This window comes from Pollachius pollachius (assembly GCF_949987615.1).
Source record: "Pollachius pollachius genome assembly, chromosome: 3".
Taxonomy (NCBI): domain Eukaryota; kingdom Metazoa; phylum Chordata; class Actinopteri; order Gadiformes; family Gadidae; genus Pollachius; species Pollachius pollachius.
This window is the reverse complement of record NC_136936.1, coordinates 46,129,755-46,146,485: the sequence shown is the minus strand read 5'-3', so window position 1 is coordinate 46,146,485 and position 16,731 is coordinate 46,129,755. Positions and strand designations below refer to the sequence as shown.

The 16,731-nt window shown below is 45.6% G+C and overlaps 1 protein-coding gene across 1 annotated transcript in view; it reads left to right on the top strand.

Moving 5' to 3' along the window:
- The window catches only part of dachd (dachshund d), an 86,648-nt gene that overhangs the window by 53,407 nt on the left and 16,510 nt on the right, over positions 1 to 16,731 (top strand). Inside the window, exons 4-6 of the mRNA XM_079733523.1 lie at positions 4,810 to 4,983; positions 5,403 to 5,546; positions 5,914 to 6,045. Coding sequence (XP_079589649.1) covers positions 4,810 to 4,983; positions 5,403 to 5,546; positions 5,914 to 6,045 — 450 coding nt within the window. The remainder of the gene's footprint in view (positions 1 to 4,809; positions 4,984 to 5,402; positions 5,547 to 5,913; positions 6,046 to 16,731) is intronic.

The following is a 16,731-nucleotide window of genomic DNA, read 5'->3' as shown; positions in this document are numbered from 1 at the left end:
TGAATGTGCGTGTCCATTTGCGAATGCACACAGGCTTGTTCATGTGTGTGTGTGTGTGTGTGTGTGTTTTTGTACCAAGTAGATCCCCACTCCCCCTCCCCACTAAGTGCCAATGTCAGTCCGCACAAGCAAAGGAGAGGCCGTCTTTCCATGTGATCTACGGTATCACACGGTCGCGCTGTTGAGTTCCTCCAGTGTCACGTGTTAGCGTCAGCCATCGCTGTCCACACTTTTACACCAAGCCACTCATTTCCTTTCCGCCGGGACTCAGCCGGCGCCAATCCCACTTATGACCACAACAAAGCGGCCGCCATGTGTGTCTCACCTTCGCTGGCGAAATACGCACGCAATATGCGTGGGTCTTTTTTTAGTTTAGTTTTTTACAAGCGCAATTAGAAGGCAAAAACTGAAATTGTTTTTGGGTTTCCCTTTAACAGACGGCACATGTGTTGCACCATCCACTTAGCGCCCCCGACTGTAAATCTGTAAATGGGTCCTGTTCAGTCTGATAGATCAGAAGAGAGAAAAATGGCCCTCCCATGAAAGAAAAAAACAAAGTCCACGCCACGAATACCAAGGAAAAAAACAAATGAAAGGCTTAACGCCCGACGCAAATCAGCGCTTTGTCTTGCTCAGTCCAATGTGAGGGATAACTAGCAGTGTTTGTGTGACAACAGTATTTCAAACCGTCACGTTGTTCCTGAGCTCAGAGCCTCCCAAACAAAGACAGATAGGCTTTAAACAAGTCATTTAATTAGCACCGGATCCCAGGCTTTCGGCTGTGCCAACCAATTATACATTCCTCAGGCATGTGCAGGTCCTATTTCACAGGGACAGGGAGGTGGGGGACGGGGGGATGGGGGTGGAGGGATGTCCTCTCTCCCCCCATTCCTTACAGTACATCTCCTCTCCTTTCCCCGCCCTCCGCTTTTCCATTTAAGAGAAGGTAAATAGCCCAGACAGACAGCTTCATTAGCCAGCGTCTGAAGAGCGCGCGGCCGATTGTCGCTTAAATAGTGCGCTTTTTACTGCAGGCGAAGGCGACGACCTCCGATCAATTACAGCTGACGTTATTGTTTGTCAGGAGGTTCCTTTTTTTCTTCTTTTCTTTGCTTTTCTCGTCCTGGACAGAGAGAGTAAAAAACGAGATCAGGTCTGAGCTTTGGCTAGAAATGTAATCTCCAACCCCCCTCTCCCCCACTTTCTCTCCCGCCTGCTCTTCTCTATTTGGTTCTTTGGCTGCACAAACAATAAATCATTCAGCTGAAGAGATAATAAAGTGCCAAGTAGAAGCTAGTTTAATTTTTGTCAGGGGAAATCTGTCCACCACGGATTTAAGAAGAGAGAACGGCTCTGGCTGCTGCTGCTGTCGCGGCAGCTCCACTCTCAATGACAATCTCTTAGTTTATTCCTGCACGCACTAAAGCACTACTGTAAGATCACCATCAACATCACATCACAAGGAGTTTCAGAGCGCTATGTTGCCGTTAAAATGAATTAATGCTTTTAATCATTTTAAAAGATTCATCATTCAACCCCCATTCGTTTTCGTTTTTTTTTTTTTGTCGTGAAATATCCAAACGAGGGGCTTGTGTGTGTGGTTTCCCTGATGTGTCTGTTGTAAGAGCTTTTTAATCACGCTGTTACCGAGGGCTGTTTTAATTCAATAGTCGTCCATGATTCAGATCTTTGCTTATCCATGCATGAACTCAGGAGCACTGCGGAACATAATAGCTGAGCTGTTTATATTGGTATTAAGTGATTTGTAGTTTTAATGATGGTAAATAGGAGTTCACCTTTGTAGGTCCCTGAGGCTTTTTCTTCAGGTAAATTACACTGAATGCAATATGTTTATGCCCTTCAAGGGGGTATTGGCTCTTGGGAATTCTGTTCTCATCATAGCTGAACTTTTGTAGGGGAAGTAAACATAGAACGTTTTTTTTCTATAACATTTTCTTTTTTCTTTTTTTGTTATTTGCCTCTTGGATTAACTACATTACATTAGGATGACAAAAGGCCCTTTGAAGTTTTGAAGGATGTATCTTTGTTGTTATATTACAAGAAAATGTGTTGCAAATTCTAAAGTGCAAAACACTGCTAAACAAATGGGGATTAAATGTCACCGAATGTGAGATTGTTTTGACACGCAGTGTATCGCTAGCCCATGTTAGATTACAGCTTGGTCCCTTAATTGCTTGTGCCTTCCCCTCCTACAAGGATAACTGCATGGAATGGAAGAAGACACAAAAAACAGCACAAAATAAAATGTAAAACAGTCTCCCAATTTGCAGCAAGGCCAGACTCCCTGAAAGCATCCAATCTCACTTCCACCTGCCGTCTTTCAGCGCTTAATAAAAGGGATTTGCCGTACTCTTGTTGGCCTGTGACACATTCCTTTACAGTGGGACTGAATGGGCCTTTTATGACAGAAACATTGCTCTGGCATAGAGCGACTTGAAAAGCGAGGAGAGGCTGGCCAAATGCTGAAAGTGAGACTAATACCTCTTAAAGTGAACAACAGGGCAGAACAGTGTCCCCCTGACAAAGACAGGCGTTTCCTTCAGGTGGAGATTGTGTCTATCACGGAGGCGCGGTGCCTAGATACACTCCCAGCGCACTAAGTGTGTGACTGGGCGATGGAGGGTGCAGATGAATTAGAATGACAACGTAGTAGTTGTATTGGATTATTTGACATTGGCTGTACGTGTGAGCCGTACTCTTGGCTGTGTGCTCGCGTGCCCCCCCCCCCCCCCCCCTCACAGCAAACGCCGCCGCTGAGGCTGAGTAAGTGGGTACCTCCGCCCTTTAAAGAAGAGGGATCACTATCCTTATCCAAGGACCTGAGTGGCTTTGAAAGGTAGATATGTACGCCATAGTCCTCCGCAGCGCGTAAGCACTCCCCACGATCGGGATCTCCATAGTGTTTTTTTTCCACTTTCTTTCCGTCTTTCTCTCCTTTTTTAATTGAGCTCAGCCCAAGTGAGCGGTAATTGATTCAGACCGCGAGCCCGGGGAACGGCGACCATGGCAAGGTGATGCCCGCCTTCCGCCTCCCTTTAATCTCGCTCGCTCTCGCTCCCTTTCTGTCTCTCTGTGTCGTTCAGATTGTTTTCCGAAATACTTGGCCACTGTGAAAGGCTGCGTGCCATCTTTCTTATGGAAATCAATGGTTCCTTTTTTCTGGGACCGAGGTAAAGGAACGACAAAGAGAGACAGAGAGAGAGAGAGAGAGAGAGAGAGAGAGAGAGCAGCGTGCTTCTCTCATGTCCTTTTTTTCAAACCCAAACCCGGTGTCCTACCCTCTCAGGAGGCAGCGCCTTGCGGGCCGCTCTGCCCTTTGGGGCGACTGATGTTTTGTTAAGGGGACGCGAGGAGTGCTGTTGTTTTATGGATCCACTTTTTGTAGTGCTGGATTCCCGTTCCCCCTGTCCTTCTCTACTCGGTTCTCCCTTTCTTCCTCCCTTTCTTATTTTTTTGCATTGCCTTGAACCGGCCTGCCAAGAAAAGGCAGGCGAGAGGAATGTACAAGAGAATGAAAAGAAAGGGAAATAAAATCACGGCGCCGCTCATTCAGATCCAACGGTGTCGGTGCGAGAGTTCTCTTTTAAAGCAAATAGCGAGGGGAAGAACAAGTGGTGATGGAGGAGAGACACCGAATACTATTCCCAGTCACTTTTGATCCTGCCAGTTCAAAGTCCCCCATTGAGCAGAGCTGGGAGAGTAGGAAGCATGGTGGTTGGGGGGTAGGGGGTTGGAGGATGGGAGGGGGGGGGCAGGCAGGCTACAGTTGGGAGGGGGGGAGAGGGTGTAGTGGGGTTGCTATCAACCCCTGGTTTTGACCTTCCACGCATGCTTGTGTCCTTTGAAAGTTGGCTTGCTTTCATTAAGCCACTTGGAGGCATGCTACAGTGCTACAGTTTGGCTAACTAGTAACCCCCGTCGGCATCTTTATGGGACTTTTCCTATTTTTCCCCTCTGTATTTCTTTCGCAAACACTAATGTCTTCGGATTTAGCCAATTAGCCGTCTTTTGCCACGCCGCAATTGAATAATTTAAAGCATTTGTAAGATATCTCTGATGTTGGAATGGAATAATTTGTGTGCATATAAAAGAGGAATAAATGCCAATGCTATTATTTAGTTGAAAGTGATTTAACGTATTTCATATTTGCGCTCTCCTCCCCCTCCCCCCCCGGGCCTCCTAAGTCCAGAACACAGACCACCGTAATTAGACTCAATGTGCACTGCCACACTGTGGTGTGACAGTACTTGTTTGTCATTAGTACATATAACTAGTCATTTGGGTAATGACTTCTAGGTTGACTTCTTAATTTTGCGAAGACATTTCTTATATGTAAATATTGGGTCAATTTCCATAATGTGCCCTTTTTTTTTATTCCTGATAGAATAATTGATGCATCTTTAAAGCTGTGTAAACTTTGGTCTTTAAATGGCTGTTTATATAGTTATAACATCAATACCCTTTATTATTATCGCAATTAAATATGTATTATTAACGTATGTTGTGAAATATTTATAATGTCATGTTAACATTGGGCAATATAATGAGAAGCCATTTGTTTTCAATTATTCTGAAATAAAGTAAAGTGGTAGGGTTAAACGCACTATGATAATAATAATCTGTTATTTTTGGAAGTTGATATATTAAAGACCCCCAACATTGTAGTAATGACTGCAGTAGTAAATTAACAGGCAAGGAGTGGACTGTGTTTATTCCCTCCACTGTTGCCTTAGCGGTGCACCTCGCATGTAAGTAACCCCATCCCCTGGTTATCCTTCTCTGTCTCAGGCCTGGAGCTCCCCTTCATGATGATGCCCCATCCGTTGATCCCCGTCAGCCTGCCGCCTGCCTCCGTCACCATGGCGATGAGCCAGATGAACCATCTCAGCACCATTGCCAACATGGCAGCCGCAGCCCAGGGCCAGAGCCTGCCCTCCAGAATGGTCACTTCTGTGATAAAGGTAGAGCCCAATAAGGATAAACACAGCTCCGGGGTGATGTCTTACCAATAGGGGCGAGCTAGACTCATTTATAGCGATAATGTGTGAAAGATATTGCAAATGTCTGATTATATTGTGTTTCTAAACACTAGCTGTTTGTATGATTTTTGATGATGTTTGGTTGATTCGTCATTTAATAACACTGTCTATACTGTTCAGAAATCGTGATATGGTTAGCAAGTCATTTAGACTCCAAATTGACTCCATAATGTCGTTGAGATACCAGTGAAGGAATCACATTCTATATACCCCCTATGTTCATTCACACCTAAAGCAAATAACGAATAGTGAAAAATATATATCAGTTGTTTTGGGACCGCTGCAACTGTTACCCAGCCTACGCGATGCTTATGTGGATGGGTTCTACTTTGCGGATGTTGGGGTTCCAGGATCGTGTGCCGGACAGTCCGTCTCCCGCGCCCTCCCTGGAGGACCACAGGAGGCCCGGCAGCCACCCGTCTTCCCACCGCAGCAGCAGCGTCTCCAGCTCTCCGGCCCGCACCGAGAGCTCCTCAGACAGGATACGTACGTAGCCGCCGCGGGCTGGGGTCATCTCACTGTCAGGGCATTAAAGGGGAGGCGGCACGCTAGGCTATTTGCTAATGCTAGGGAGCACTGCATTATGCACCCATGGGTGTTTCAGAGGATTGACACCATTGGTCTGGAATTTGGGTTCTTCATTGGTCCTAATAAGACCAGGCACGTCATTGGTCGAGATTTTCTGCATTTTTCTCATAGTTGATTTTCCCCTTAACATGATAACGAAGCAGTACACTCATATATAAGTTAATCTTATTAGGCAAGCTGTGACATTTCCCCTTAAGGCGAAAAGAGATACAGGTAGTCATCAGAACCCCTCTCTTCCTGTCTCTCGCTCTTCCCCCCCCTACAGCGGCACACCACAACGGCCTGTCCATGAACCACGCCCTGCTAGGCCTCTCCCCCAACATGCCCCCCGGGCCCAAAGAGGGGGACCTGGCCCACGACATGAGTCACGAAGCAAAGAGGATGCACCATGAAAAAGGTCAGTCCACCTCCCAAGTTTTACGAAAAGTTAAGATGTCTGGAAGGTAATTTCACAGACGCTTTTGTCCAAAGCACCTTGAAGACAGACACTACTAAAGGAGCAGTTAGGGGTAAGTCATTTTGTTCAATGGTGCTCGGAGGATGCATTGAAATTGGTCATCCGTTGAAAGAAAATTGAACAGTCACCTATAACAATATTTATATTGAGATGATACAAGGTAAATACACCTCCATTTCAGGCATTTAACAACACAAGTATTTATTTTCTATGACTTATTAGTTGGGTCATTGCAATTTGAATATTAAACTCAAACTGTCTCCATCTTGGTCCATCTCTGAGCAGACTTAGCATGAGCTTGACATGAGACCTTGACACTATTACAAGCTCAGCCAAGAAGCCGGTATGTGCCTTTGTCACCTAGGCTATCTTGGTTCCGTCTTGGTTCTTAACGCTAGCTGGGTGGGGGAACTGAATGGGGAGTTTCTCAATAAGAACCAAGATGGCCGCTAGGTGAATGAGGCCCGTTCTACACCAGACTACACATTGTATTTTTTTATTGTACCCCCTAAAAAAAAGAGTAATTGTAATCTACAAACTACATTTGGGACACGCAGTAATGGAATTTCCTTCCAATATCGTTTGAGGCATATCAAAAAAGAGGCAAAGAACACAAGTCAAATGCTGTGGATTAATTATGAAATTAAGCAAATAATAGATTTTTGTATTCTCTGTTGGCTTAGTACTAGGGCATGGGGTGGGCGCGGGTGAACAAAGGGTGGGATGAGGTTGGTAATGATATTAAAACCACAGTGGGAATGACGGGGATGTGTGTTCCCCATTGGTTAAGGCTGTGTGAAGAGCAGTGTTAGACCTCCACTTACTTGGTGTGAAGCAGTGAATAGTAATAATTAGCAGGATCATGAACCAAGTATATGGGTCACAGCTAGTGTAGGTGTGTGTGTGTGTGTGTGTGTGTGTGTGTGTGTGTGTGTGTGTGTGTGTGTGTGTGTGTGTGTGTGTGTGTGTGTGTGCGCGTGCGTGTGTGTGCGCGTATATGTGTGAGTGTCTGTGTGTCTATCGGTGTGCATGCGATTGTGTGTCTGTGTGTGTGTCTGTGTGGTGGTGCGTGCATATTTCTGTGTGTGTGTGTGTGTGGGTGTTGGCTAGTGAGTGCATCTATATAGGAGCCGGTGGGTGCATTAACAGAGCATGCATAGACATGGATAGGAAAAGATAAACGAAGCCAAGCAGTGAAAGGATGGATTATCCTTTGACAAACACACCAGAAACCAGCAGTATGCGTCTTTATTGGCTAATATCTGGTAAACATCCAGGCTAAACGTATAGTCTGGCCACCGCATTAGCATTAATTCGAGCCGTCGCAAAAATATGTCAGAGGAAATTGGTGCAATTGGAGTCATTTGAAGCGCACACATTCAGGCAACAAACACACGCTGCGTTATGGTGGAAATTGTCCATTCCTGATATGTCACAGGGCTTGATTAGGATTCCAGGCTCTTCAGCATGTGCTCCCGGGGTCTCGGGCTGTGGAAAACATTTTTATAAAATAACCCATTAATGCAGAGGAGTGCAACTAAATTAGTTACCAATTTGCTGAGCATGAATTAATGAAGAGAGCTTCTTCCAGCTCCCACAGTTGTAATTTTCATAATAACCCCGGACCTTTATTTGGCAGGTTGTTTAGTTTTTTCGTTTGAAGGTTTTCATTAGTCTAATGAGGACTGTGCAAGGGCGAGCAGTCAGCACAATTTACATGAGGAAGCTATCATAATAAATGAGGCAATTTGAATAACATGCACAGGTTTATGCAGCGACATAAGAGAGATTGTAGCAAGTCGGATCCAGAGGTAACCAATACATTAGATACAACTAATAACCAAAGTAATTCCAATAAAAGCTCTTAAGTGAAGGAAATAAAATTAATGACATATATATATATATAATTATATATTAATATATCTGTATCTATTGAACAGTAATGATATGATACATGGTGCATTAGATTCATAAATTAAATGACGTTCCCATTGTGGGAAGGCGTGTGGAACGCGGCGGCGTTCCAACGGTTTGTTTATGGCGAACATTTTAATTAGGCTCGCTCAACGCATCAGTTTGTTTAGACAAATGAGATAACATTCCAGTGGTTTAATGATATCTCTCCACTTGTTTGATCTTTATGATCCTGGGCAGAGCGCTAGATTAATCCCATGCAATACACTCTGAGAGGGGGGCCCACAGCCAGGCATAATGGGGGGATTGCTGTGTGCCTAACCCCCCCTCCACAAACCCAACCACACACACACACACACACACACACACAACCGCACACCCCCATTGCCCCCCCTGTCCCCCAGCTCCTATGGATGCTAGTTAAACAACGCAAACACCTCGGAGACCGTTGCGTCGCACACGGCATCGAATTCCGTCCAATCAGCGGCCTGCGTCTTTTTCCTGCTCATCTCTGTCGATGAAGGACAAAGACGGCTGTTTGTTGTTGGGAAGAAAATAAGAAATAAAAAAAAAACGTTTCAGAAGTTGTGTCACCGGTGCAGACTAACCAGATGGTGGTTGTTTTTTCGTTTTTTTGATAAGGTGGGGGGGGATGAGGGGGGGATATTTCCTTGAACTTGATTAATATTTGTCCAAATTTTGCGTGAAAATGGAAGAAAGATCGGATGATGTTTGAGGGGGGAAAAAAGAGTGGTAAAAAAGCGAACTGTCATCTCACATGTGACTAATTGAATTGCTTCAAACAGAAAGTGTGTGCCAAAGCTTTAGACAAGCCTCTGTCTTATGAAACAGCAGGTAGCTGGCAAACAAGGAGACGTTTGGAAAAAAAGTGGCACGGAAGCCTTTGGCTGTAAACTCACTTTGGACATCAAACACTTGACATTATTTTATTTCCTCAGGGAAAAGGTGTTTCAAACGCAAGCCATATGCATGAACGTTGAACGTTCATGTGTGCGTAGTAAGTGTATCAGTTAAACACCATGTGGCAGATTTTATGAAAAATACTTAAGGCCTACAGCGAATTTCAGCACTTGTTTTCTTCAGTCACACATGCCAGCATTCTTTCCTCCCTTGGGAAAGAGAAATGTATGACTGGGAAGTCAGGAGCTAACACAGTTTGTAAACTTGAGGCTGCGAAGCATATTCCGAAAAAAGAGTGTGACCCACTGTTAAAGCAACGTTTCCAAATACCCTTGTTTAAACAATATATATATTTATATATATATATATATATATATATATATACAACTTTGGACATGTGTTAATAATGTCCTAGCCTTCCATTTGCACCAATGGTTGGTGATTGTGGTTAATATGTCACCTAATGCGTGGAGGACTCAAAAGTCCTCTCTCCTGGGCTCTCCGTTCATTCATTTGCTACACGGCTGTGAAGAAGACAATGATTTTTTATTCCCTTTTTGAGAACCAAAAGGATTCAGTCCTGTCTCTCTCGCCAATGCCTTCAGGGCCAACACGCTGTGTACCTGTTTGCAGTCCTGCCTCGCTGCTTCCATGATTGAGTGGCAGAGGAAACAGGATCACGGTCCACAGCTGGATAAGGGATACACATCTTTAACTGGCTGCTGTCGGGAAGCCGTTAGAGTAGAGTAGAGGAATAGGGTGAGGAGTATGCTCACAAATCAAACTTAAGATGACTATCTAAAGTCTGACGGCAGACCAGCTCAAATCTGGTTGAACGGGAGGTTTCACTTTCTTTCGCTTCATATTTGTTTCAACACATGTTGCTGGAGGCGGGAATCTGTGAGTGCGTAATTGGCAAACACATACCCGGCCAGCAGTAGTAAACCCTCAAAAGGTGTTTGAAAAGGTTGCAAATCAACACCGTGTGTACTGGCCACTGTAGAAAGACTGACCATTTCTGAAAGCCGCTCGCGCAAATTACTTTTCTTCTGTAGAATATCTCCGTAACAAAACAGGGGACGAGGCATAGCTCCGCCCCTTGACGTTTCTGAGGTCCAGCCCAGGCTCTGTGCCGTCTCCCCCTCAGAAGTTCTGCTTTCATATTGTTGGACTGCTGGATCAGAGACGAGGTAAGGAGAAAGATAAAAGCTTTAGAAAACAGCCTTTGTTGCCCTTTTTCGTTATGGCTTGCATATGCACATGTTACGATAATAAAACATATTCTAAAGGCCTTCTGCATCGACGAAGAAGTACCACCGTCGGTTTCATCGCGAACTTTCGGTCGGCTGATGCACTGACGTTGACGGGCATCCCTGTATGTGTATGCTATCATTAAAAAACAGCTTGATATGTTCACCGTAAGCTTCTTCCCGCTCTCTCATCTTGCTGACTTTAATGCATGGTGTTGTGTTCGTTCCTCCCAATGTCCTTGGCGTTTTGCGGGGCTTCAAACGCACTGCTGACTACCTGACTTTTTCTTTTGCCGAAGTCGGGATTCAAGATCATTAGCCATCACAGGGCCAAAAATGTGACTTGGCAGACAATAATGCTTTATGATCAAACAACTTGTCAGTGCGTCCCCGTCGAAATGAAAGAGTGCAAAAAAATAATTCAATAGAGGATCAATCAAATTTCGCCCCGGCCCGTGTGACAAAGATTGCTGATGGTGCAGAAAGGGGGCAATTCCTCCAGGACACATGAGTTCATTTGGATATTTGTTCTCCCCTCCTCATGAATGTTCCATCGCGTGACACCATCTCCTGCTAATCACATTTCAAGCAAAAAAAAAAAAGCAAAGGGCGGAGGGGTGAGAGTGGGGGGGGGTGGGGAGGTGGAGCTGGTGGTGCTGGTGGTGCTGGTGGAGCTGGTGGTGCTGGTGGTGCTGATGGTGCTGGTGGTGCTGGTGGTGCTGGTGGAGCTGGTGGTGCTGGTGGTGCTGGTGGTGCTGGTGGAGCTGGTGGTGCTGGTGGTGCTGGTGGTGCTGGTGGTGCTGGTGGTGCTGGTGGTGCTGGTGGTGCTGGTGGTGCTGGTGGTGCTGGTGGTGCTGGTGGTGCTGGTGGTGCTGGTGGTGCTGGTGGTGCTGGTGGAGCTGGTGGAGCTGCTGCTGCTGATGGTGCTGGTGGAGCTGGTGGTGCTGGTGGTGCTGGTGGTGCTGGTGGAGCTGGTGGCGGAATGGGGGGAGGGATGCTTTTAGGGACGTTGAAAAGAGAGAGGTTCTTTTTAATCTTTGAAATGCCTCAAAAGTGACAGAATGCTTTCTCTTGCCAAGACGCGCGGCCCGGGATGGGGAGATAAATATGCTGTGGTCAGCTAAGTGTATCTCGTGAGCAGAGAGGCAAATTTAATAATGCATTATCATTCACTGGCGAAGGTGAAATCTGGCTGTCCATCAGGGGGGCCGGGGCCTGTTTCATGTTACCCTTCGTTGGGAAACGAACAAGTGCTTTCCTCAGCCTTACCGAGAGATGCTCGCTAGGCACTAGTGCTCTGCTATACATGTCAGTTGTGGGGGGTGTCAGGGGGAAAAAAACCAGAATGCTAAAACATATCTGTGATCAAAGGCGGTTTCCATTGACCGGACCGGGAGACGTTTCGTCAGCACAAAGGCTTGTTACCAAATAGAATCAACGGGAGGACACAAGTTTGAAAATAATTTGAATTTCCGCTTTAATTTTATTCCCTCTTTTTTTCTCTCTTCGGACATCAGTGGAGGTATTTTACATATCTGAGCATCTGCTATTATGCAGATTACGGGAAGCATATTTACCCCCAAATGCCCTTGGACAACAACATTAAACAATTATGAAGACAATGCTGGATAAATTTGCGATTCAAAACAATACATATCTTACCGGTGGCAATCGGCTTGACCCTGAATATGTATTTCTGTATTTTTTTTCAGAGACATTCCGTTGGTGTATAATTTTCATATTTACATGTAAACAGTAATTAAGTGATGCTGCGAACAAGCCAGGGCCGGCCTCTGCCAAGGTAAACACCAGTGCTAGCCGTTTGCCACAGTCCATCATGTTTACAGACTTGCAGTACCCGGTGCTATTTGTGTGCTCTTTCTTGGCAAGGCCCATAAAACAGGACCAATTGGGGGCCAGCGCGAGTGGCTCGCCTCTTATCGTCTTGGCAGTCTGCAGGCGGACTTGAGGACATTGGGAGTCAAACCTTTAAATTTTCACTCTACAATAATTACGCTGCTATACTTGAGCTTTTATATCCTTTTACTGGGAAAGTAAATCATTCCTAATAAAGAGGGGGAGAATAGTGTGGGGAGAGAGACTGAGACCGAGATGTTGAGAGAGCGAGAGAAAGAGAGAGAGAGAACGAGGGGAAAAAGTGGTTGAGGACTAATTCCCTCCACCGCCTCTCTCTCTTTCTTCAGCTCGATTCTGGGGATTTTTTTTCTCAAAGCCTTTCACTTCCACTATTCCAGTCACCTTGACTTTGCAGCACACGCCTTATAGAGTATTGCTTATCCTGCCTAACCCCGTCCTGTCAATTAGCTGTTTAAAAATTAATCTCTTTAACTGGAAATACCATGCCAGCTTTCTTCCCTCTGTAAATGAAGTGTTATTAATTCACACAGTGCAAAGCCAACGCCATGAATAATGTTATCAAAAGAGATTTCCACACGTTTAACAAGTCCTTCCCATTAAAACCCCTTATGTATTTTTATAACTGTGAAACCAGGGCCGCTAATGGATTTGCATCCATTTTTATTCGGGGGAGTGGGTGTTGGTGGGAGGGGGGGGGCTTGGGTGGGTGGGTTTGTGGGGGGGGACCTGACTCGCCGATGCTGCCGCAGAGCGATTGCTCCTAAGCCGGAGCCCTCTTAAAGTTTACATTTTCCCATTTCCTCTTTTGTTCTCTCACCTCCGTTTAAAAGCAGCTCAGTACATCCATCCCTGGATTAGCGCCAGGCGCCGCCGCTGACAGCCGCTCGCCGTGGCAACAGTGCGCCACGGCCTCTCCCTGTAGGGTTGCCGCGCCAGCCTGTGACACCCGCGGTTTGCGCTCGCTCACGCGGGTGGGGGTGGGGGCTGGCCCTCCCCATACAAATCTAGCGCATATAGATCCGGCTCCGACGGCGGGAAAGGCCAGGGCTATCTGGCCCCGCACAGCATCTCGCGGCTAATGCTAGCTCCGTTAAGTAACCTGGTGATTACTAGGAGGATTTTCCTTCCTTCCTTCGTCGGTGTGTTTGTTTGAGTTCTTAATTATGGGTTTGTAATTGCCGTGTGTGTGTTTGTGTGTGTGTCTTTTATGTGTGTTTGTGTGTTTGTCTTTCTGTGTGTGTGTGTGTGTGTGTGTGTGTGTGTCTGTGTGTGTGTGTGTGTGCGTGTGAGATGTTGGGCGCAGCATACAAGGCTCAGTTTAATACTTTTTTGGGGGGTTGGGGGAGCTCGGGTCGCTATCGGGTCGAAACAGGACTCCCCCCATCCCCATTTGAGCTAATCCGCAGGAGAAAGTTGTCCTAATTGTCCTAATGAATTAATAAGCGGCAAACAAAAGGGAACCAAACAATGAAGGGGAAATAAATGGCTGGATGATTAGTGGGTCAAGCAGATTAGCATAGCGCGCAGTAGAAAACGATCTCCCCGTTTTGAACGCCAAATGATCTGAGCAAAACAGCCGATCGATACCCGAGGCTAACTTAATCTCTGGGATTCTTCTGTCGGGTCAATAAATGGACGCGGTCAATGGGGGTCAATATGCAAAGGCAGAACCAAACAGCCCTCAAAGTGCATCACTGAAATGTCCTTGCATCGAGCTATCATCTTTTAAGCCAGTCGGGCTCATCACAAATAGAGGCATAAGAAAAAAATAGAGGCGTAAACAGAGATCAAAGATTCTTATGATTGGTGATGTTTTTTTTCTTCAGCTTTTGTTTTATTATTATTGCATTTCCTAATGAATTTCCTTTGGTTTCCTTTTGGTTTTTCCATTGGAAATGTAGTGTACTCTTGCCAAGGTAATCTAAAAAAGTGTTTATAGTATTTACCGCCGTGACGTGGCACCGTGCCCTAACCTTGCCTGTGTTGACCCCCTCCCGCTGAAGGCCTCGCTGTAAAGGACCATTTCTTCTGCACTACTGTTCGCACTAAGAGCTCATTTGAAGGTGCGCGCTGGCAGAAACAAAAGTCCTGTATGCTTTTATGCAGTCATCACAGTCAGCCAAGCCCGTAATCCTCAGAGGTCCCATAATGACATAGCCCCTGCATTTATTACATGGAGGAGAGGGGAGAGGGAAAACGCTGACTTTGAACAAATGAACACCCTGACCTTTATGCAATAAATATGACATGGGCCGCATAAAAAGACAAGATATCTTCCTCCTGAATGGAAGTCAACATGAATTCTGCTCCCTCGTTTCCTGCTGCTCCCTGTCTCTTCGGTTCTCATTTGCCCTATCGTCTCTCTCTCCTTCTCTTGTTCATTCTATCCATCGGACTATCTCTTCATCTTCCCCCTCTCTATCTCTCTCTCTCCTTCTCTCCCTCGAATGTTGGTTGGAAATCCATTTCAGAATTGCTCGCAATTGTGCTGTCATTTGTACTGCAATACTGCGGTTGTTTAATTCCTCATCTCTGGAATACATATGACGTTGGATGATTCCGCACAATCATCTTACAAAACTCAATCTTCATGGTGCATCAATTCTAATAGGGATAACAGCATCTGATTATCAACGACTTAATGTAAAACATCATGATTTCAGTCATTCTGTTTTTTTCTTTTCAACCACATAAGACATCTTTTTTGGTCTATAAATGTAATCTCCATATAGCAGCGTAGTTATAGGTATCCTTTTGGTCACCCTATAGCGCGTGTACCTCCATCAGGATTTACGGTTATACCCTCCATGCATCCTGTCCATGTGTGGCTGTATCTTCACATGGCCTTGAGAATACGATTCAATTTATTAAGGCATCGCATCGGACTCATTACTTCAAAGAGGTGGCAAGAGACAGGGATAGAGGGAGGGAGGGAGAGAGGGAAAGAAGGAGAGGGAGAGAGGGAGAGGGAGAGAGAGAGAGAGAGAGAGAGAGAGAGAGGGAACGAGCATGAAGCAGAGAGGAAGAGAGAGAGAGAAAGAGAACGAAAGAGAGAGGGAAGGAAAGTGACACACTGAATTGGTTATTAATGGAAAGGCACAGCCATAGGGCAGTTGAAATTTAATGATATCCTACAAGAAAATATGAGGGTGTCACTTTCCCAAAAGTCATGCTAAATGTCAACGTTTTAAGGTCCCTGTGCTAATTTTATGCCTGTGCACAGTAATGTTTTGGTGCGCGTTTAGGAAACACGGCCCACTGGCCAGCCTGATTATCCCTCTCACCTTCTCTCGCCGCTCCAAATGGCTTTGTGCAGCAAGCGATTTCATGTCTAAGTGAAAGGAACATTAGGGAGGGAGGCAGGCGAGCGCGGCGAAAAGAGGGGAAAACAGGCAGGTTTGATTTTCACGCTGTGATAAGAGAGTGGGAGCCAAATGTTACCTGTTAATCTAGCCCAAACCGACCGGGGCTCTTGACTTTGTCCCCCAGCAGGGATGGGGCCAAACACTCATTTTCCTCTCTCCGTGATGAAAAGGAAATTAGCTTAAATGCGACGAGTGCACATTAGCGTGTGCCCGTGCGTGTGTGTGTGATGGGTGTGTGTGTGTGTGTGTGTTTGTGTCTCTGTGTTTTCGAGCAGCACCAAATGTATATGTGTACGTTTATGAGGGAGTGTTTGCATTGCAAGTACTTACATACATGCAGGCTGTGAACATACAAGAAGGATATACACGTACACACACACACACACACATTCATCCACACATGTTGTAACACACCCACACCCACACTTATACGCACACATGTTCTAACACACAGAGACACATACTTGTATGATATTTGTATACACAGTTCAGTTTCATGTGATCAGTGTGTTTCAGTGCGTCCGTGTCTGTATTTGATTTGTATTTTTCAATGTTTTTCTGTATTGCATTGTATTCATTACAAGAACCCCAACCTGTCCATGTGCACAGCATGTGCAGGCATACGATCACCCTAAAGGAATCCGAGTTGTATGGATCACAGGCCAGCTGCTTAAGAAGAGCTGACAGTATATTACAGTCGAAATTACTGAGGTGATTCTGACGGCTTGGTTCTTGTACTTTATTGCACAGTGTTTCAACAGAGAAATTCATGCATAAAAAAAACAACAACAACCACCGTAGACTCTCTAAGCATTCCATATGTTGCAAACCTAAGGTTCAGCAAGCTGTAATCCGCCAGAAGCCTCTTGCCGAGAGGCTCCAAAGTGCAGACATCATTTGCAAGATATGCTATGCTCATGTTTTTTTCTAAGTGCTCCGTTTGCATCCAAGTCTTTTTTTTCTTTTTTTTCTTTTTTTTTTATGCCCCAGCTCTGCATTAGTGCATTTCAACCAGAAGACAAATATTTCCCTTGACAAGATTTTCCAAATGCAATGCTTTAAGTGCAGGTGAAATAATGCTGTGCTGGCTGCCTAATGGCTGTCCGAGAGGTCATAACTACTCCGTTTGAAGGAGGCTGCTCCCTCCGCTGCGCCGGCAGGTCAAATCAGATGTAATTGTGCGGTGAGAAGCGGGCACCGTACTTTGTGTCGGCCGCGGCGCTCTGACAACTGGCAGCTTTACCATTCTGTTCTCCTGCTGGGAGGAACACAGGTCTGCAAGGACAAAGGCTCCTACC